Source organism: Pseudorca crassidens, chromosome 1 (assembly GCF_039906515.1).
Source record: "Pseudorca crassidens isolate mPseCra1 chromosome 1, mPseCra1.hap1, whole genome shotgun sequence".
NCBI classification, from domain to species: Eukaryota; Metazoa; Chordata; class Mammalia; order Artiodactyla; family Delphinidae; genus Pseudorca; species Pseudorca crassidens.
This window is the reverse complement of record NC_090296.1, coordinates 27,372,430-27,394,917: the sequence shown is the minus strand read 5'-3', so window position 1 is coordinate 27,394,917 and position 22,488 is coordinate 27,372,430. Positions and strand designations below refer to the sequence as shown.

General features: G+C 48.2%; 2 protein-coding genes across 17 annotated transcripts in view; one reads left to right on the top strand and one right to left on the bottom strand.

Annotated features, from left to right (window-relative positions):
* The window catches only part of TTLL5 (tubulin tyrosine ligase like 5), a 306,516-nt gene extending 305,259 nt beyond the window's left edge, over positions 1 to 1,257 (top strand). For all 15 annotated transcript variants that reach the window (XM_067729894.1, XM_067729939.1, XM_067729917.1 and 12 more), the window contains one exon: positions 605 to 1,257. In XM_067729894.1, the coding sequence (XP_067585995.1) occupies positions 605 to 627 (23 nt within the window). In that variant the 3' untranslated portion in view covers positions 628 to 1,257. The remainder of the gene's footprint in view (positions 1 to 604) is intronic.
* A 2,798-nt stretch (positions 1,258 to 4,055) lies between these two features.
* Positions 4,056 to 22,488, bottom strand: part of TGFB3 (transforming growth factor beta 3) — a 28,531-nt gene continuing 10,098 nt past the window's right edge. For both annotated transcript variants that reach the window (XM_067730002.1, XM_067730003.1), the window contains exons 3-8: positions 16,093 to 16,256; positions 15,670 to 15,799; positions 10,488 to 10,595; positions 8,569 to 8,737; positions 6,223 to 6,376; positions 4,056 to 5,286 (exon numbers count right to left, since the gene is read on the bottom strand). In XM_067730002.1, coding sequence (XP_067586103.1) covers positions 5,128 to 5,286; positions 6,223 to 6,376; positions 8,569 to 8,737; positions 10,488 to 10,595; positions 15,670 to 15,799; positions 16,093 to 16,256 — 884 coding nt within the window. In that variant the 3' untranslated portion in view covers positions 4,056 to 5,127. The remainder of the gene's footprint in view (positions 5,287 to 6,222; positions 6,377 to 8,568; positions 8,738 to 10,487; positions 10,596 to 15,669; positions 15,800 to 16,092; positions 16,257 to 22,488) is intronic.

The window sequence follows — 22,488 nt, the reverse complement described above, 5'->3', positions numbered from 1 at the left end:
CTGTTTTTTAAAAGCAAACAAGGGGAAGATAAACCCAAAATTCAAGATAGTGGAAATGAGAAAGAATTGGGAGGGTCTCACAGGGGATTTAGGGTAATAGTAATGTTCCTTTTCTTAAACTAGATGGAGAAATGTAGATGTGTATTTTGGGGGTGGAGGCAGTAGGTACAAGGCAGAGTGTTATCTGATAACCCAGCACGGAGGGAAGATTTAGACAAACTCTAGAGTGTACATAGAGCAATTTTTCCATGTGGTTCAATATTGAATGCTAATAATGCTGACTCTGAGTTTCTAGAAAAGGCTAACTTACTTAGCATCTTTTATTTAAGAAGCAGAAGGGATAAAATGTTCTTATGGGGGGCCGGGAGAAACTAAGAAAACGACACAACAAAGAAGCAGCAGCAGGATGGGAGTGTTTTAGAACCGTTTCCAACAAAAGTAGTTAAAATTAATAGTTTTTTACTTCAAAGTGATCTTCATTTATTTGGGCCACAGCTACTTTATTCTTCAGTAATGCTAACTAATCCAAACATTCCTGTAAATTAGTAAAACCCCACGTGCTCATTTCAGACACTCAGTGGTTGGTTGACTTCCTCTTTTTCAGATCCCGCTCACACTAAAAGATGAAGCACAGACACGCGGAGGAGGAACCTGTCCACTACTCCACTACTCCTGGGTGCGTGACTCCAGTGAAGCATCCACCAGTGCTGCAAGGGGTCCAGAGTATTGTTTTTTTTGCTGTTTCAGTCCCCAGTGCCTACCAGCAGAAGTGGCAGTAGATTGTTGCCTATCAGCCAATCCAGACTTTTCCTGAGACGACAGGAAAACATGTCAGCTCGGTTTCACTGGAACTTGGCAGTGGGGACATTCAGCGGAAGCGATATATACCCCATCAGAGCACACGTGTATCTTTTACCCCTTTCACCCCCTCTCCCACCTGCTTAGGTCTTCTCTGTCCCTCTCCTGCTACCACACAGAGATGATATAAAAGAGGCTCTTTGGCTATTTGCATTTTGCTTCCCCTTCTTTTCCAGATTGCAGTATTAAGCTTTACCTCCTAAAAGCCTAAAATCCCAACAACATTATGTACCAAAGTTGTTCTTCCCTTGCAAGAGGGTTTGGGGGAAAGGGGGAGTTTATATCACAAGTTCCCCGGAGAGTGAAAAAAAGTCCGTGTGCTGCTGACCACATGAGCCATGGTAAAGTCACCCTTTGGAATTACTGATTTCTAAAATTAATAAAGTAAGTCTATTTTTATTTTCTTTTTTTTCCATTTACTAAGTTCCAAACAATCAGTATTCACAAACGAGACTGAAATAGGCCCAACTTCTCATTTGATTTCATTGCTGGGCAATTTTTTAAACTTCAGGTAAGAAATGTGAGCTATAAAGAGATGTTTTATTCTTATATTTGGTTTCAACAGATGGTGGGCCCAGGCTCTTCCCCAGGGGCAGCTCCAGCACCTGGGAGGCTGGGGCATGCAAATGTCTCCATTTTCAGACCACAGCAGACGGGTCCTCCAGTGGCACGTGAATCTGTATCCAGTTGCACAGTGTTTACCTAAACAGCTCATCAAAAAGATGCAGCTCAGCCCCCTGGTTGCTTTCTGCTTTACCTCTGCTTTCTTGCTTCCTCATCTGTCCTAGGTCCTCTCTCTGGCCTCCACTGGAGAAAAGGTTGAAAGGTGACTGCAGAGCCCATTGAAGGTTGACTTAGCTGCCACAAGGAGTTACTGGGGGAGAATCCAGCATCTGGGGTTTCCACAACAAAGTCCTATAGATTCAGCATTGAAATCCTAAAAGAAAAAGTACCCCAAAAAAGGCAAAGAGAAGAAGGGCTCTAGTGCCTTCCTGGTGAATGAAAACAGGTTTGAGCCCATTGAAGCATTCTGTTTGCTTGTGAGGGATGAAGTCTGTCAGTTGCGGGAGAAATGAGAGCATTCCAGGTGTTCCTGTGACTTCTGGTTAGTAGTTTGAGGACCATCTTAACTGTTTTGCTAATTTGGTTATGAATTGGTTAGTAGACAAATTAGAATTCCTTCATAGTCCCCTGCTGATGTGTAGAATTGGGAAATAAGGTGTTTGGGGAGACTCACCATACGGTTCTTTGTAAAAAAGCATAAGAGGGCATGAGTCCAGTAAAAGAACTTTTAGACCAACTAGAGTGTTTGGAATTGCCCTAGGTAACCATCAGAATTGAATCCTCAGGCTGAATTTCTTACTGCATTCACCATGTGCTGATCAGGGGTAAGACCAGACTCCGGATCTCTTCCTTCATTTATCCAAGTACTTTAGTGTCATTATTATTGGTATTGGACTTCTCTTGGTAACAAACCAAGCAAATCATATGATCCTCCCTCCAACAGTAGTGTCCCTCCTTACCCTTCCCCAAAACAGGCACGTATTTTTACAGATGAACAGACAAATGGTTTAAGTTTCTATAGTGCCTGTAAGTGACATGTCGAATGGGGAGGCTGGGAATGCTAATAATGCTGACTCAGAGTTTCTAGAAAAGGCTGAAGACCCCTGCCCATATTTGTATCAGCTAAGATAAGAATAGAGTCTAACATAAAAGGAAGATTTGGGATCACAGTGGGTCTGTTTCCTCTGGGATCCTTCAGGAAACACTGCTCATTGCCTTGGTTCATTAGGATGAACCCTCAGGCCAGCGTTCTAATGATGTCTGATGGGGTTGCATAAAAAGGAGGGTTTGGGACTTACCTGGCGGTGCAGTGGTTCAGACGCTGCACTTCCACTGCCGGGGGCTCAGGTTTGATCCTTGGTCGGAGAACTAAGATCCCACATGCCGCAGTGCGGCCAAAAAGAAAAAAAAAATGTTTATTCTAGGCCCTGTAAGATTATTTCCCTCTTCCTCATTTAAGCCTCAAGGACCAACGATGTCAGGTATAAGGCACTGCTTCTCAAGATACAGTTTTTAGGTAGGCTGGACCTACCCCAGTCCTAAAGTCATCTCTAAAGCTGCAGCCGGAAATTGTACATTTTAAATAAGCACCTGAGTGATTCTTCTGCCCGTTGAAATTTGAGAAGGACTGCCATCAATGGAGAGACTGAAATTTGGGCTGGCTATGGCCATGGCTGAAGAGCTAGGCATGCTGCATCCCCTCTTCAGACCCACTGGCTCCCTTGGGTAAGATAGAGCACAGTGCCACCAGATATGATTTTACAGCAGGGACATAGTTCCTGAAATAGAGTGGAAGTAAATGGGTGCCACATAGGCTGAAGTCTGAGAGAGGAGGCCTGAGAACTGCCTGAGCATAGGGGAAGCAGGAAAAGAGTCTCAGGGACCAAATTCAGGAGTTTAATTTGGGACGACTCCAGACACGGACATATTGTACACATCCTTCCACCTTCAAAATGTTAGCTTCAGATAGACTTCTTTTTTACCAGTGGTAAAGTAATTTCTAGAGGAACATGTTTTTCAGGAGCTGCTCGATGGTTCCTCACTTACTGCAGATGGTTGCTTCAGGTGGACATGAAGCCGCAATAGAATTCTGCATTGCTCTGGCATCCATGACCTCACAAGAGAACTATGGGATTGCGCTTTTCTTGCCCTCTCCCGTTCCCAAATCCCTGACAAGAGGCCCATCCTCTGAAAAGGAGTCCCTGGTGAGCTCTTTTAGGCTCAACCTGGTAACAGAATTAGCCTCATATTCTTAGGCCATCTGCCACAGGCAGTTTCTCTAATTCTCAACTGAATTTATAGTGAATGTACAAACCAACACATTTCCATACGTGAAATCACCCCAAGTGACTTTGCCCACAACTAAATGGAGGTCAAATTCATATGCTATCTGCACATCTGAGCCACTGCCTCTGTGTGTCTGAGGATAATGTATCCAAGACGGAAGGGAACACAAACAGTAGTGCAGCCCTCTCAGATGGCAGAAGGCAGTGCAGTGTGTCACTGTCAGGGGAATTCACGGTCAGCAATGTTTCGATGTTTGAGATTTTCAGCCCCCGATTCCAGTTACCTCTGATCATTAGATGTGAACATGGAATTAAGAAGAGGGTAATTAAGGACACATTGAGTCAGACTTACACCTTAGAATAAGGCTTTTATTGTTTAGAAACAATCTTCCAGAAAATGAAATGATCCAAGATTCCCCAAAAATATTTATTTATACAAAGATTTTGAGAGTAATATTTGTATTTGTCTTTATACCTCAGTCTATGCGTCTGGGGCCAAGTCATTGTGTGGCACTTGTGCAACTTCCCCGCACGCCTCACACGTTGTAGCACCTGCTTCCAGGAACACCAGATGAGCACAAGGTCTTGGGGGTCAGGAGGGGAAACCCATAATGCCCAAAGGCTGCAGAGACCCAAAATCCAGATACGTGCACCCTGACCTGGAAGGTGTCTAGCCAAATGTCCAAGGAGAAATACGATCTAGGAAGAAGGTGAGAGGAGGAACCCAGGGGGCAGACCAGAGAGGGTTAATTCCCACCCTCTGCTTCTGAGTTCAGCATATCCATAGGGCCCAGGAACTGCATTACCTGGATTCCACCCTCCCCCTCAACCCCGTAATGACCCTTGATGCCGACTGACGTCCAGGGGACAATTTGCAAAACTAACAGATTTGTCCATAATCCCAGGTAAGTATGAGATACAATTCTGGGACTTTGTCTTGGGAACCTGCCTGAAGAAAAACACTTGCCTTGTATGACGTAATCCAGGTCCCCTCGAGCAGACGTGGGGCAGCGATGGATGACCAGTCTGACCTCAGCTCCAAGTGTCTTCCAGTCTGGCCCCCCGGCCATTCTCTGCCCTTCCTCCTCCCTAGGGTATCCCAAATCCCATGGCCCTGCGACGTGTCGACTTGCCATCCCTCTTCCTCTGTCCCCACCACCTCTGTCTGTGACACAGAAAATCCATGTGTTCCGTAGAGTTCAACCTTCCCCTAATCAAATCCACACTTTCTTTACTACAGTGATTCTCAGAACCAGCAAGAAAGAGAAATGTTCCAAAAGGGAACCCCCATCTCAGCCATCTGCCTGGAGCTGAAGGTTGTGGGCCAGGCCTCAAGGTGAGGTCCATCGCTCTTGTGTTTCCCGAGGAGCAGGCAGGCAGGCAGTGGCAATCCCTCCTCTCTCTCTGTAGCAGGCGGGCCTCAGCTGCACTTGCAGGACTTCACCACCATGTTAGAGAGCTGCTCCACCTTGGCGGTCCTCCCGACATAGTACAGGATGGTCAGGGGCTCCAAGTCCTGGGGTACGCAGCAAGGGGAGGCCGAGGCTTCAGGGTTCAGGGTGTTGTACAGTCCCAGCACCTGGGGAGGGAGGCATCATTGAGAGGTTGGAAAGCTGAACCTCAGGCCAGGGGCCCAGGGACTCTACAAGGTCTAGGGGCTGCTCCAGAGACTGAGCACATGGTAAATGGGCCACTGGTGCTCCTTCAGAGGAACTGGCGGAACCCAGTTCGGGTGAGTGGCGGGTTACTGTTCATCCACGCGGGATGCAGCACGTGGCGTCTGAGCGTTATCGGTTTAAGCATAACCCCCATAACTGGGGGACTTGGAATTGATCATGAAAGTCTCTTGGCTGTGAAGAAGCCCCCCTGTATTGGTTCATCCTAGCCGTAACTGGTCACTTCGTTGAGAACCATTCTCACTAAACATTGCCTTGAGCCATTTACTCAGTGCCAGAGTATAGGGCCCCAGACAGGATGCAGAAACAAGGAGCTATGAGGAAATACGCTTCACAAGTTACTGCCCTATCTTGGATTCCTCTTGAGGGAAAGACAAGCTAGGTTCGGTCGTGGACTTCCCTCTCTTTCCCTTTGTTTCATATAGTCTTCTTCTGTGTGCTTTACATTGTCTTTTAAAATAACTTTTCTACATTCAAGAGGCCAGAATTATTAGAGTTCTTTATCCAACAGTAGAGGCCTTTCGGCCCCAATATTCCTTGCCAGCCATGTGCATCTCTGACATAGGGGGTGGCATGTGACAGTAATTCATTTCCATATTACAAAAGCAAATAGACAAAGCAACTTAAAAGTCTGGGTGAAACTAGGGAAGGAATTTTAAAGGGTAGAATGTGGCCCACTAGAGTTGGGCCAGGTGCCAAGATCAGAACCGCCACCAAAGGGATTTTACACCCCAGGTCACCCTCCGCTCATTCAACATGCAGCCCTTCATGCATCCTTTCTAACAAGTGGCGCACTTGGCTTAGCCCCACCCCCCACGCGGCATGACCCTGTTCCATACTGAGCTGTGGGTAGTGTCTGCGCTGCGGAGGTACGGGCACGGGCCTGAGCAGAAGTTGGCGTAGTAGCCCTTAGGTTCATGGACCCATTTCCAGCCCAGATCCTGTCGGAAGTCAATGTAGAGAGGGCGCACACAGCAGTTCTCCTCCAGATTGCTACAATGACAACGAAAATGATTTAAAAATCAACCTAAAAGGCAATCACCAACATAAAAAACTTCACAAATAGCCCTCATATTTGCACTTGGAATCCTTCCTGGTCATCATAAGAGGTGGCTCTGATCAGTGGACTCCCAGGTTCGAGTGCATTGAGCTGTACTAACTATAAAAGCATTTTCCTCTGTTGAAGACCAGAATCCCAAGGACATAGTAGGCGTGGATATATACATACATAGATAATGTATGAAGAAGAGAAAAAAGGCAGAAGTGGCCATGCCCCTTTTACAGCATGAATCAAAACAAAGACTTGAAGTGTTCCACATAAAACCAAGCACTGAATGTTACTAGCAAACTCAACTTCGTTGAGGTCGGTTTTATTGTTACCTGCCTAATGTGCACCCAACCAGAAATAAACTCTAAGCTTAGGCACTTATGTACTATAGTAAATGACTGCTTAGTCTAAGTCTAGAGGCTATTGAATCCAAACAAGACATATCCTTCTATTAGATTCATGATTCCTAGATTACCCCAAATGTGATTATCAGGCCACTTCAATTCCGTTGCCTGCAGAAATCCGTTTGGCAATACCCCTTGCCAAGTGGGCGTCTGGCCTGTCCTTCAGTACCTGCTGAGACCTAGAACTTGCTACTTCCAAAGGCAACTATTGGCCAAAATCTGGCTTCTTGTGGGTTCCGAGGGTAAACCGTGGCAGACATTCTCATTTTTCTACTCAAGAGCCATTCTTACCCTGCCTTCTCTCTTGCCACCGCCCATTACAGTCTGGAACACCAGATACTTGTTCTCCTGGCCTCCCTTGCAGGTAGGAATGGTCATGTAACCCAGCAATGACCGATCAGACATAAGCAGAAGTATGCAGTGGGCGAGGGCAAATTCTGGCAAAGGTATTTGATTCTTCATAAGTCACAGATGGAAGAGGAAGGCTGCTGGTTACCTCCTTCCCTCCTCTTGTCTTGAGCATGGACAGGATACCTGGAGCTCTAGCAGTCTTGCTATGTGACCAGAAGCAAGGGGATGAAAAGCCAACATACTGAGCGTGGCAGACTGGAGAGAGAGAAAGCCTGTGTCCTCAATGGCGTAAGTAAGCATCCAGACCAACCTTGGGCCTGCTGCTACACGCTTCTTATGAACAGGAAATCCCCTGTGGTTTAAGCCACTGTCACTTGCAGCCAAGAACATCCATTCCTAACTGACTGAGAGCCACACAGGACAAATCTACGTGCCAGCCCTCAGTTGGAGGCAACCACGCTGCCTTTCCTATACCTTCTGTTCCGCAAGCTCAACATCCCCGGTTCATTCCATCGTTCCTCAGAAGACATGGCTTTAGATCTAAAGATTTCCCACTTCATCCTCCCCAGCTCCCTTCGGGCATCCTCCTCTCCGGCCAAGCTGACCCATTCGTGCACCTTCCTCTACCCAAAGTGCTTCCTCCTCCCATATCCCTACGTGCTCAAGCCTCACAAAGCCCTGAAGCCTCGGCTCAAATTCCACACCCTTCAGAAGCCTTTCCTGCGTCCATAGATGAGCTCCTTGTGCCAAATTCCTTCAAGTACTTTATCTTTCAGACCTCCTCATGGATGCGGCCATTTTCTACCTTTCAGTAATTGCTCTGTGTGCTTTCTTAATCCCCCTCCCTTATAAATGAGAAACTGAAGTATTCCTAAATAAGATGCTATGTTTTAATCTCTTTACAATGGCTACCCAACTATTTCCAAATGAGTTCATAATTTCCCTAGCTCCCATTCCCCACTGCAAATGGAGACTGTCCTGTTTTCCCTCATCCAGTAGCATCCTTGGACCCTTCACAGGGAACTGAGCCCTTCTTTAATGGAAATCTCTGCATTAATCTCCCTGCCACACAAACATACCCTACAAGTATTTTAAAGCATGAAAACCATGGAGAGGCCAAGCCTCTAATCCAAACCGTTTTAGCAACTCTCTCCTCCCCCTTTACTTTGTCCAGGCCCTTACAGGGCTGGGCTGTGGGAAAACAGTGGGGCTCCCAGAAAGAGATTTATAAGAGGTTCTAAATCTCCATTCCTGGGAGATGTTTGTGAAGAGCATCAGGGACCCTCAGTTGGGGGTGGCTTAGGCCTGGGGCCTGACACATAGAAGGCGTGCAATCAATGTGGTCTCAGGAGTCTGTGGGTCTTGCGTGAGCCCAGGCTTACCGGAAGCAGTAATTGGTGTCCAGGGCCCGCTTCTTCCTCTGACCTCCCTGGCCTGGGTTGTCCAGCCGGTCTGGGGGAATCATCATGAGGATTAAATGAGGGCTGTGTTCCTTTTTCTTCTTCAGTCGCCCCAGATCTCCTCTGCCTGGATCATCCTCACTGTCCACACCTGTGGAAGGAAAGGAAGATGATGGTCTCCTGTCTAGGGAAGGCAGGGTGGCTGCTGCTTTCTCATCCCATCCCCCCACTGTTCAGGGGGAGGGACAGTGGGGTCTACAAGGAAGGGGTGGGTGAGATGCAGCTTCATGCTAACGTCCAGCTGCAGGAAGGGGAAGACTGGGTGGAGGAACCGGTATCTAGGGACGCGCAAGATGCCCCCGGTCAGACCCCCTCGTGACTCCTGTGCATACAGAGGGCAGAGAGCCCTTCCCGAGATGCTTCCTAGGGAATCCACAGGGATTCATGAAGCATCCTTGTCACTAGGCAGCTCTAACACATTTTTTTGAGCTGTCAGTTTAGATTCTGAGACTTAGAGCTTGGGATATGAGTTTCCTCTTATAATCTGAATTGGTCAAAAATAGCACAGAAGTCCTACTATGATTTCAGGTGTCACAATTTAAGACAGTTTGAATGGGAGCCAGAAGAACAAGAATGAGTAATTGTTAACATTCGCATTGCACTTATAGTTTCAAAAGTGTTTTCTCTATAAAACTCAGATAAGATCATGAAGTGTACGGTAAACAGCTTAGCAGGCAAACTGGAAAGGAAACCTGCCATTTCATCTGCAAAGACTGAAAACTGAATTAGAAAGAGTCTCAAGTAAAAGAAGATCTATCTTGTGACGGCCAGCTGCTGGCTGTGGTCCACCTCCACCAGGGACAGGAACGTGAGGAGATGAATTTGCATGGTGACAGGAGGGACTTGGACCTCACGCAGGGGCACTGGGACTGGAAGATAAATGGGAAGATGGACCTCAAACTTCTTTTTCTGAAAATCTTTATGAACAAGATAACGATTAGTGAAGTGGGAGGATTTCAACCCAACCCGGGCTGCAGGTAGGGACTCCAAGGTCTTTTGAGCTATGAGTTTCTGTGATTAGGATGTCAAATGATGTGCTTTAAAAAAAATTAGGCTCTGAAATAAGGCCCATGAAGGGTCAAAGGACTGCTCAGGGCTGGGAGTCAAGAGAGGCCTATACCTTTTTCCAGACACGCCTCTGACCTCAGGCTTTGAATTGGTTGGTTTGACCTTGACAAACCTCCTGGCTTCAGGTGTGCCTCAGTCACCCACAACAGAGCTTAGAAAGGAAAATAGTACTTCCCTGGAATCCAGAGACTGTCTAGGCTGAGTGCCTTGGAAACATACTGGAAAACCAGAAATGACTCTCAACTATTTTGCCCTCAATGCAAATACCCTGAGGCCCAAAGCAGTCGTTCAAACCCGGATGTCGGATCGCGTGGGCTCTGCGACATCTGCAAAGCCCAATAGTCAGAGTGCTCATATTCACAGCCACCAAAGTTCATTTCTTTTAGGGAAAGCAAAGACAACTATCACTTGCTGAGCATCCATGCACTCTATTTTACATTCGTTATCGCATTTGATTTCATGACAACCTGGTGAAAGAGGTACTGTCATCCCCAGTTTGCTGTCTGAGCTCAGAGAAGTGGACCAGCTTGCCTACATGATTTCACGGCTCTTACTAGCATAACACTGTCTCCCAGATGCTAATGTATTTCTCTATAGAATAGAGAGTGCTTGCCTTTGGGACAAAGCGGAATCCCTCAAGTACAAAACAGTTGGCCATCTCCGTGAGGGAGCTCACTTGGTTCCTTTCCTTGGGGCCTGGTAGGGGTTTCCTGTTCCGTCTTGCTTCATGAACTCCCCCACCCATTCCACCATATACACATCCATTTTGTTACCTTTGAACTTGATTTCCATCACCTCTTGAATGTTTTCCAGGATATCCCCATTGGGCTGAAAGGTGTGACACGGACAATGAATGCTGATTTCCAGACCTAAGTTGGATTCTGCAAAATAAGACACAGCAATGGTGAGAAAAGCAGTTTGTGTGATGAAGAAGGGTACCCACCAGTCACACACAGAAGAGCCAGGGCCTCTGCCGCCACAGGCAGTCATAGGAACTGAGTTAGACTGAGGCTCCCAGGTGACAGAAAGTGCTACCAAGGCGATAGCAGACCTTCGCGCTCACGCTGCCACATTCCACAAATTTCTGTCGTGTTACAGACAACCAAATGGAGGTATAAACTAGTGGGCACCGTGAAGGAGAACTTTAATAGTCATCTATTTTCAAAGAATGGTTTAGGGAAAAAAAAAAATGTCACCAGCCTACTAGGGGGCAAAAGGATGAGGGTACAGGAAAGGAGAAAACCAGTCACACCCCATACATGTCGGTTGAGAGAGGAGATGTTCTAGCTGTGAAAGGACAGAGGAGAGAGGCAGAGTGCCTGGAAGAGACCAGGGAAAGGGGGAAACTAAAGAACTGTGGGGTAGAGAGGCTGTGATTCAAAAGGCCACAAGATGGGAGGAAGGGGCACAGGCTGAGCTCTAGGATTAAAATTCAGAAAGCAAGGCTAGAGCAAGGTCTCCAGCAAGCAAGCAGCAGAATCAGTAAGGTGGAAGAGGCCACCATTTCTACCAGGGCTACAACTGTAGACAGACAGAGAGAGGTAGATTCCAGAGGAGATAAGATGCAAATCTCAGTTATGCTTGGCTATATTTCCCTTAAGGAACAAGGACATGATGAGGTCAAGATTACTTAGAGTTTCTTCTTTGGCAATCCTTGTTCACCTTAACGGGGGAGTTGTAAATGTATCCAGCGGGGCTGTGGATGGCTCATTGAGGACAGCCACTGGCTCAGGAAGATGGTTGTGAAATTAGAGAACAGGCCGGAAGAGAAGGCAGAGGGCCATGGCCGAGGGCCCAGATGGCATGAGCTCGGAGAAAACAAGTGTGAGGAAGCCTGGAGGCACCAGGGTTTGGTGGCTGATGTTGTGGGGCAAGAAGGCCAGCTCTGGCCCTTTCTCCTATTGCCTGTGGGATCGGGTATTTTGGTAACTAAAATTGGGAAAGCAAGGAAACTAGTAAAAGGGGTTGCATAAAGTGGAAGGAAAAAAAAGGAGGAATAAGGAATGAAAAATTTGAACTGAATCCAGTAGTTTTGTGCAGGGAAACCAGGTAGTCTGGTATCATGTCAGTCCTGGTGGGTAAGACTCAATCGGGGAAGCTCTCTTGATCCGGGGCAGCAGCCAGCTCTGGTCAGGTATGGAAGAGGTCGTGGGGGGATGACCTCTGAAGTCAGGGTCAGCGCCTCAGGGATCTGATTGATGCCCTGCTCTTGGAGGTCACCCTAGTTCTGTGTGAGCATCCAGCCTTGGGGCCAACCTGGGGTCTTCCAGAAATCTGATGTCAGCAGGGAAAACCCCAGAGTCCAGGCCGCCTCAGCACCCTTCTCATGTGCAGAATGGCCCAAGCCCAGAGATTCCAGTCAGCAAAAGGCAGACCTGGATGTCCCAGTTCTACTAGTTAAAAACCAGCCCAATCCCTTCTCCCATAAACTCTAGATCCCAGCTTCGTTTGTTCTCCCCCAGTCAGGGCAGCCTCTGGGACACACTGACACCTGCTGAGCTTGAAGATTTCTGTCCCAGGTTAGCTTTGGTGGGCTGGGGAGCGGCCAATATAACAAGGAAGCTGAGCCCCAGATGGAGAACAAGAAGTGAATAGAGAGGGATGTATAAGGAGTGTCCTCTTTCTGAAAGAAGGAGCTAGAGTAGCTGAAACAGGCTACATAAAACATAGTACACTTCCTATTACCCAGAAAGGTTTAAGTAGTCCGGGAGAGACCTAGAGTGGACAAGTCCTATGAGTCTGTGAGTTAGAAAGTCGAGACGCAGACAGATGTGTTAGGGAGAGTTAGGGTTAGGGTGCAGGGAGTGCGTGTGTGATGGTGCCTGGCTTGGCTAGCAGGCTCTGTCTAGGTAGAGGGCTCAGAGAATGATGACGATAATCACCAACGTTTGTTGAGTGTTGCTACATGTCACGCACCGCTCTAAGACTATGTGTGCATTAAGTCATTTACGTAATCCCCATACTAATCCTACAAAGCAGGAGCTGTTATTACCCCCTCCCCGCATTATACAGATGAGGACACTGAGACTTAGGGAAATTAAATGGCTTGACCGAGGTATCCAACCAGTAAGTGGTAGAACCAAGATTCAAACACAGGCAGCCTGATATCAGAGCCACGTTCCTAACTGTTAGAGACAAAGAGGGACCAAAGAGAGCCCAGCCGGGACCATCAAGGTAGATGCCCACACAGTCACTGAGATACGAAACGCCTGTGTATTCCCAGTGTGCCCCCTGTCCTGAGCCATGGTGCTGGGCGTGTTCCCTGCCCGGCCTGCTTGGGGAGGCCAGGCTCTGCACACAGGGGAGCCACAGATTGTGTGGAACAATAGCACAGGGGTGTGAAGACCTGGGCCCACAGCCCTGGAGAGGGCTCCAGCCGGCTCTGGGCCCAGAAAGCAGCCTGGGAACCGGTGCACAGAAGGCTCTTAGATGTTTGCTGAACTAATACAAGACCGTATATGTGACTCAGTTTCCTCACAGTCCACACCGCCAACGGCTCCATTTGGAGTCCATTTACTGCCTTGTTTGGGGCCAAGAACCCTCAAGAGACTCAGGAGCTCTGCAGAAGTAAAGGTCTGTGTATGACTCCCCCATGCGAGGGGTGGGCGGCAGCGGCCAGAGCGGGAACTGAAGGTTCCAGTGAAGAACTAACCTCAGAATTGGCAGCGGTAGGGACGGTGGGTGGGGAACCCATAGGTTTTATTACGAAATTATCTTTCTGATGTCTCAAGGAGGATGGAAATCATTCTCAGTGCAAACTTCTCATTGAGTTCTGCAGCTGTGAAAATAAGAACTCCTTCAAGTGCCCGGGGCTTCAAAGAAATCCAGGTGGAGCTGATCAAAATCAGACAGGGAAGCTGAGAGATTCATTTCCCCAGCCTCTCCTCTCTGTAGCCATGTCGGGCTCTAGGCAGAGTTGAGTCAGAATTCCCACAGTGCTGCTGTCAGCTGGTGCACATGGGTTCTCCCGGGTTTTTGCCTTCATGCTCAGTCAGGGAGATAGGAGGGAAATCCCAGTACCCTTGGAGCTGAGGCAGGACCTCCAGCCCCCTATCTGCCGACTCAGCCACCAGGTTATGCCCCTCAGATGGGGACCTGCACACTTGGATGCCTACAGAGCCCAGCAGGTTATGTAAGTGAGCAAAGCGAGCCAGTGTATCATGCTGAATTGGACTGGCAGCCACACTCTTGGGAAACACTGGGGAATGGCAGGGCCTGTGGTGACATGAAGAATGCATGCCCGGCCTCAAGAGGTGGCCCTACTCACCTCTGATGGATTGTTACCAGGAAATCTTCCCATTTGTCAAGAAAAGCCAGAAGTCTAGGTTTTATGTGAAATCTCCTGACTTTAAAACAAAAACTGTTGACCACTAGTTAAATTAAAACAATATTGGTAGGCCAACCAGTTTGTGATCTCTGCCTTAGAGCTTCAACCCCTAATTTCCTAAAACACTGAGGACAAGGAAGGACCCACCTGCCCAAGGAACTCTGGGTATCAGTACGTGGATGGATGGACTGTGGCTCCCTAGCAGCTGATGAGAAAAGAAAATTCTTCACAAGACAGGACCACCTTAGATACCCTCAACCCACTGAGCACCAGACCAGGCAGTACCACCAAGCAAAGAAGGGAAGAAGTAGCAGAGCGTGATGCCATGAGGCACCATGACTGTCCATCAGGAGACTCAAGTTCTAATCCAGGCTGGATGACTCTGGTCAAGCCACTTAACTTCTCTGGGCCTCCATTTCCTCGTCTGACCTAATAAAAGCTTACTGTCCCATAACAGGCCAAAAACTTGGAAGTTCTCTTAACTACAATGGATCCTTAAAATAGCTCTGTGAGGCATGAAGGGAAGACACCATTACCTGTTTTCCAGGTGAGGAAGCAGAGCGAGTGGGTGAGAGATTTGGGATGTGTGAAGTTGGATATGCCTGTTGGACAGCTCTACCAGGATGACTGCCAGGGCTTTCAAACTTAATCAGCCAAAATGGAACCTGCCCCCAAACCTGCTCTTCTCCCAGCCTCCCTATTTCAATGTGTTACCACATGGGTGTTCAGCCCAAAATCTTCAGTCATCTAGACTCCTCTTGTGTCCTCTCACCCCATATCTAATCACCAGTCAGTCCTATTGGCTCCACCTCCAAAATACAGAACAAATCCATATCATCTCCATACACACGGCTACCGCCCCGGACGAAGCCCATGTTGCTCTCACGTGAGCTGCTACAACGGCCCCTAAATTCTTCCCTTGACCTCATGACAACCAGAGAGTCTTTGAAAGATGTAAACCAAATCACCTCACCCCCACATCCCCAGCCCTGCTGTAAGCCACTCAGGACGTCTCATCACACTTGGAATAAGTCCTGACACCTGACCGTGGCCTTACAGTCCTACGTCACATGGCTCCAGCTCCTCTCTGAGCCCCCAGCTCACTCTGCTGCAGCCACACCAGTCAGGCTCCTGCTGCTTCTCACTGGTTTTGCTTAGCACATCCTTTATCCTGACCTTCACAGACTGGGTCTTTCTTGTCCCTCATATCTCAGTGCACAAATTCCTTCTTCATAGAGACTCCTTGAACATCTGATGTTGGACCCCACTCAGTCATTATCACTTTGCCCTCTTTCTGTTTTTCCTGGTACTTATCACTATAATATATATAAAAGTCTTATTCATCAATATGTTTACTTGTTTACTACGTGTCTCTCCCACTGAAAGCCCCATGAGATCTGGGACCTCACCTGCCTGGTTCACTGCTGAATCCCCAGGGCCTGGCTCAGAGTGAGCATTTAGTCAATATCAGTTGAGTGAACGAATAAAGGACACACAACAGGTCAATGGCAAAGCTAGGCTTTGAACCCAGATCTGTGTCTCCCCTAGTTCTGGCCTCTTCCCTCTGTGTCATGAAGGACCAAGAGACCTGAGGTTCCTTCCAAAATGCTCATCCTGAGTCCACCTACCTCTTCGTAAGAGCCATTCACGCACAGTGTCTGTGACGTCGAAAGACAGCCACTCAGCAGTGCCCCGCGTGGGCAGATTCTTGCCATCGAGATAGCGCTGCTTGGCTATGTGCTCATCCGGCTGGAGGATCTACAGGGCAGAGGAAGGAATAAGTCCCGAGGCCAGGACAGGGCACCCGCGTGTCATGATGTAGGAGGACGGAGAGGGGCAGCAACAGCAAACTAAGACTTCTTAAATGTTCCTTTGAGTTCCTCCGGTTAAGTCTTAATCCTCTTAACGACAGACACAGATACAGAAACTAAGGCTCAGAGAAGGTAGGACTCACACCCAGGTCTGCTGAACTCTGAGCAGCGTGGAGGCCCAATCTGGCCAAGGAACCAGCTTTCCCGCCTGAGTGGTGTCTGTCCTGGGAGGGGGCTCACCTGGAAGAGCTCAATCCTCTGCTCGCTGCGCTTGGAGCTGGGGTTGGGCATCCGCAAGACCCGGAATTCCGCTCGGAACAGGTTGGTTTCATTTTTCTCCACTGAGGACACGTTGAAGCGGAAAATCTTGGACGTGATTCCTTTGGGACAGACGGCCAGGTCATCTAGGAGGCAGAGCAGTGGGGGGAGGCACAGCATGAGCGAGACCCACAGGGACAGTGTGCTGCCAGCAGACACTCACCAAGGGGCCAGTGTTCCACCTGTGACCTCTCTAGAAGCTTGAGGCCTCAGACCTAAAGGTGGAAAAACCCAAGGAAGATCCGGGGTGGCCCTGGAACCACACATAGGCCTCATGGTGAAGCAGGACATGGTGCCCCAGGACATGGCACTAACAACTGGCCCCTCCGACCCCTCACCTCGCCATCCCCACTCTGGCAGGCTCTCCAACCTGCTTTCCTACTCTTTTAGAAAATACAGATTCTCCAGTGATATCAGCAATTTCCTCTAGCAGTTTAATCATTGTTAGCTAGTTGATTCATTCATGCGTTTGTTCATTCAGGCATTCATTCATTCATCAGACATGCAGTGAACAAATACTATGTGCCAAGCACAGGCTAACACTGGGAAGCAAAAAGGAAGAGGCAGGGCCCCCGCCTTCAAGGAGATTAATATCCAGGGGAGGCTGTTAGTACATGGACCAAACAACAGGACCAGAGGGAAAGTGCTAAGGGCCTTTGGAGAAGCCTAGGAGTTGCTGCAAACAGGTCAGAGGAGGGAGAGGGTTGAGAGCACTTCGTGGAAGTGGTGATTATTTAATCTGGGTGATTATTTAATCTGTGTCCTGCAGGAGGAAAGGGTCTAAGGATGCAAAGGAAAGAATTTTACATGAAAGGACTGCTGGAAGCACAGGCAGGGAGGGGAGCAAACGCACGTGAGTAAGAGGGACCTGAAGCAGCCAGGCTGGAGCCCGTGAGACAAGGTCAAGACAGTAGATTGGGGTCCACCTGTGGGGAGGCTGAAACGTCAGACCGAGGGGCTGGATTGTATATTATTAACAGTAGGCAGTCATAGAAAGTGACACTCTGGATCTAATGAGACAGCACTGGTGTGACAAGGAGCCCACACATCTGGAGCCTGGCAGACCCCCCAGATGTTTCTTTAGACTAAGCCGGTCTATCACCATTGGCTCCTGTCTCTCTAAGGGTTACTTTCCCTGACAGCACACGCTATGCCAGCCTCTGTCACCCTGCTGGCCTCTGAACCTCCATCCACAAGACAGAAGGCCGCACATGCTCTTTCCCACCCCCTCAGAGCCAGATAAAGGAGACAGGAAGATCCTGTCATTTCTTTACAACCTCAAGGTCTGAGCAGCATTAACACCCAGAGAAAAACTTTCTACACAAATGGTAACAATAGCCAGAACTTGAAACTCAAGCCCAGAGACCCAGATTCCACACATAATGAACATGGCTGGAACAAGCCCATAATCACCCCAGGGGGGGTTTAGGAAGTCATGGACAGGGCGGGAGATCAGAGGCCTGGACACAGGCACATGCGCTACTGAGCTGTAGGAAAGGATGAGTGAGTGTTTCTGGAAGTTGCCATCTGGTGGGTCTGACACTGGTTCTTAGAAAATTAATGGAACAGATGTTGGGAAAACAAATGTGTGAATGCTAGCTAATGAAGCCCTGATTAATAACTGGCTTTGAAAGAACGAATACTGCCAACTATTCCTTAAACCATTTCGGATAAAACCAGAAAGAGGGATCATGATGGCCGTTTAATTTTTGAGTTTGCAAGCCTGTAACCCTCTGGACATGGGTAAGCTCCTTGGAAGGGAAACCTTCTCAAGTACTGACATACTTGGGTCTCAGAGGAGCTGTCATCAATATGGCTTCAGTTAGACTAGTACCTCCAGTAACTGTTGAAAGAGGGAATAAAAGATACGTCAGCACAGTGTGTGCGTTGCTATAAAAAGGAAAAGGGGAACAGAAAATGGCCCGTGCCAGTGAGGAGAGTCAGACTGGGGGGCAAGACAGTGGGGAGCCAGGGGACGGGGGATGACGAGCCAAGCGGGTCTTCAGGACACCCTCGTCACCCTTCCTCCTTGTTTCTTCCAGCCCATCAATCAGGTATCTGTTCCCCAAGCTAGACTCCTCTTGGTGGGAATTTCAAGGAGATTTCAAGGGGATGGAAAGGTCATATTTTATCCCTGGGATCTACAGATTTGTAACAGACTCAGAAGGGACATTAGGGGTCATCTAGTGCAACCCACTTCAGATAAATTCGTGCCCAGAGGGTCTTGGCCAGGGTCACACATGAATTAGTTGACACAAGCAAACTGACACTAGCAAGCAAAGCTCAGACACAATCATTAGTGATTTTAAAAGAACTGTATAGGAGAGGAAATAAAATGTAAACATAATCTTCCTGACAATTAAATCCACGCTTTAAATAATTTGTGGAATGAGCCAGAGTATAAATAAATAAACAAAATGTAATAACACTATCTTACATTTCATAGAACTTCTATTAACTCATCTGACCCTCTAACAATCCTTGAGGAGAATGAGAATAAGTAAAATTTATCATTTTACAAATGAGAAAAGTAAGTATCAGGAAAGTTAAATCACTCTTCCGAGATCACTCACACAGTAAGTGGCAGAGGTGGGATTTGAACCCAGGTCTTCTGACCTCATTTACTGAAGCAAAGACTCTGGAAGTTGGAGGGGACCTCAGAGATCATTTAGTGGAGGGGTGATTTCACCAACAAACTGTAGCAGGATTCCATGAAATGGGGCTAGAGTGCCAACTTATGCCTCAGACAAAAACCACTTCCCATTTTTGTGATTAAGCCATGCTTCTGCAGAACACTAGTATTATTGAGAGCTGGCCTAGGAGGTCCACCTTTACAAATTAAATTATGACCAACTTTTTCTATTGCACACAAAGTATATATATTAATGGGTGCTATTTTCTCCTTTTTACTATAGGGAGAGAAAACTAAGCAAAGAATATTCATGCAGGGTATTCATGGAAAAATCTGGAAACAGCTGACCATGTTTAGACCGGGCATTTTTTAATGCTTTCAGACACCTGGGCTCCTAGATGTACTTCTGCTTGTGCTCATCATTTCTGCTAGTAAAATTACTTCTGGTTCCAATGATGGGACTACGTATATCAGTGTGGCAGTGCTCCTCTACCTAGCTGTTCCTTAGAATCACCTGGAGAGCTTTAAAAACAGATGATGCCTGGACCTAATCCCCAGAGATTCTGATTACCTCACTGGAGTATGGGTGGGTCCAGAGCTTTTTTTTTTTTTTTTAAGATCTCCAGATGATTCTAATGTGTAGCCAGGATTGAGAACCACAGTTTATAGTGCTCTGCAAAGGGTACCATGGCATCCAGATGTTCTGATAAACCACAGCTTTAAGGATTCAACCTTTAAATAGGTTAACCTTTAAATGTTAATCCGTTAAAATATTGTTTGGCCAATGCATTGTTTTGTAAAATTTTGAATTAGAAGCCCATAAACATTTTAAGCCCAGGTTAAAAGTTGGGAAATTTCACAGAAAGATTTTCTGCTCTTCTGGGAAGCAGTTAAGATCTAATCATGGTGGACCTACATTCCCCAAGGCAAAAATTGGCAGGAGCTGAGTGGTGGGCGCCCTCTTTTAATGGGACATGGGCAGTTCCAAGTCCCCCCGCCACCAGTCTCCCCATACACCCTATTCTCTCCATGACCCCGAAGCCAAGTGTCCTGTGCAGTTTGTCATGGTCCCTGTGCTGCAGCCTTTCCTCTAGATCATTTGCATCAGCGGCCTGGGCTCTGTGGGCTCTTGTGTTTGCAGGCCTTCTAAGGAAAGGTTTTGCCCTCGTTCACTGAGTCTTAAGCGTCAGTGAACTTAAAAATCAATACGGAGCTTGTTAAAAATACAGATACTTCAAGACGACACCCCCAGAGATTCTGATTCTGTAAGGGTAGGCTAGGGACTGGGAATTCATGTTTTTCACATTGACCTAGTCTCTAGTCCACACTTGGAGAAACACTGACCTAGCGTGCAGAGAGCACTGGCACTTAGATCAAATGAGTTCTTTCAATAAGAAACCTCTTTTAATTTTCAGAATGAACAAGATCTAAAAGTAGCATCCAGAAAAGAAACGCTAAAATATCGTTTTCTCTTTGCTCATGAACTCTGGGTTCGCTGGTTGTCTTAGCGTCAGACCTCGGATGAAAACAAGAGTCTCCTGCCAGACACATAAAGAGTCTCCTGCCAGATAATTACAAGCCAGAAGTTAAAACAGCACCTACACTGGTGATATCTTGATAACAAGGATGACAAAAGAACTGAAAAAGCTGTGTGCTTCCCCACCACGTGGGTCAGAGAAAGCCTCTACCCGCTTCCCATAGCAAAATCCTGGACAATTATATAGGAATAAGATATACATGAGTCTTGCCTTCACTCCCCAGCAGAGACCTGTTGAATCATCCCAGATGTATACAAAGAATTGTCTCAGCTGGAAGGGAGCGTAGAGATTATCTCTGACTTTACAGATGAGGAAACTGAGGGTCAGAGGTGTGACTAGCTCAATTCCACATGGTGTAGTTGCTTAACCTGCTTGAGAGTCTTAAGCAGATAATGAAAACACTTTTGTTGAATTTGGGAGAACGTTTGTGGCAGGATGAATCTCCAGGCCATAAAAACAGGCAGAGCTAAGAAAGAGCACACCCAGTGATCCCTAAGCAATCTGCCACCAGGGTTACTAACATATAGTAATAGCTCCTATGCCCACCTGCTTGGTCCAGCATGTGATTCCTTCATATCATAAACCAAAGTTCTCTTGGAGCCCAAAGGTTAAAGGTGGGACTTACAATGCATATTTTATGTTTTGCATTATTGTTTAACAGCATGCATTCTCTAGGGAGAATGTCTAGGTTACAACCCTGGTTCTCTTGGGGCAAATCACTTAATTGATGCATGTTGCAGTCTCCTTATCTGGAAAGTAGGGAAATCAGGGTACCCATCTGACAGGGCAGAGCCAGAGAACAGTCTTATCCTCTTTGCTCTCACCTTGATGCCCTTTCCCCTACGCCACTGGAAGTTAGTCCTTCTTGCACTTCGCACTCCAGGCACCCTTGTCTCCTTGCCCCAGCTCCTGCTGTCACTTCCCTCTGACAGCCTGTCCACGGGGTACCGGAAGGGGCTGGGAGTGATGAAATGTGGAAGGGAATGTGATCTCATCACCTCGGCAGCAGGAGCTCTGGCACTCAGATCCTACCAGTGCCCCACTCGTAGACCCCGGCCCACCCTCAGGAGTTCTAGACACTAGGCTTCCCTCGCCCCGACCTTGGAGGGTGGCTCTCTGCTCGCTCTCAGCATCTGTTAGACGTTTGCATCTGCCCACGGCCTCTTTATAATTAGTGTGCCTCGTGCATCTGTCTCTCTGGGACTGGCTCAACACCTGACCAGCCCGAGGGCAGGCCAGGCCTGCGTCTGCTCAGCCTCTGTGTCACCTCCAACAGCTGCAGAGTCTGGGCCTGCTTCCTGTTTGCACCTGCAAGGCTCACTGGCATCACCCGTGTCCCACAGGGCCCCGGACCCTTCATGATATCTCAAGTCACATCCTGCCCACCGTGCCAGGTTTCTTCCTGGCCTGATCATGGCTCTGTGGCCCCAGGGCCACCCTCACCTACTGCAGTTTCAAGGAAGGTCCTGGTGCTGCAGCCCGGGGCTGCCCAGCATCTGTGCAGCCCTGTCCTGGCTGTCCCCAGGGCTGTCCACTAATTGTACTCTGAGTCTCTGCACACATGTCCACTGGCACCTGGGTGCCCTTACATGTCTCTGGCTCATTTGTTCTCAGCTTGGGATTCCAGGCGGCGTGGGCCCCGGTGACGTAGATCCCTCTTCCCGGGACTCCTCCTCCTGGCCCGGATCCTTAAGGCCCGGAGTCTGTTCCTCTTGCCCTGGACTCTCCTCACACCTCTCCCGCAGGCGTCAGCTTTCCACCCTTCTCCGATGTTTGGCCACTATGTCCTGCCTTTGTGGGTGCCCAGGGGGTTGGGGGTTCAGCCATTCAGCTGCTGGTGCCTCTGGGAACCACAGTCCCCTGAGGACCCTGAGTCAGCCTCACCTAGAGAACCCTGGCCAGGGAACACTAGCTGTGCTTCACTCTCCGGCCACCACCCCACACGGGAGCCACCTCCTAACGCAGCCACAGGAAGCCGGAGCGGGAGCCCCTCGCCAGCAACCGCAGGCTCCTGGGCCTGGCACGGGCCAGCTCCCGGTGAGGCCTCTGGCACCTTCTGCCAGAGCCGGTCCATCCATCGGCTGCCCACTCCTCCTTCTCTCTAGCCAAGTTCCTTTCAGCCCCTGCAGCACCCCCGCTGACCACCCT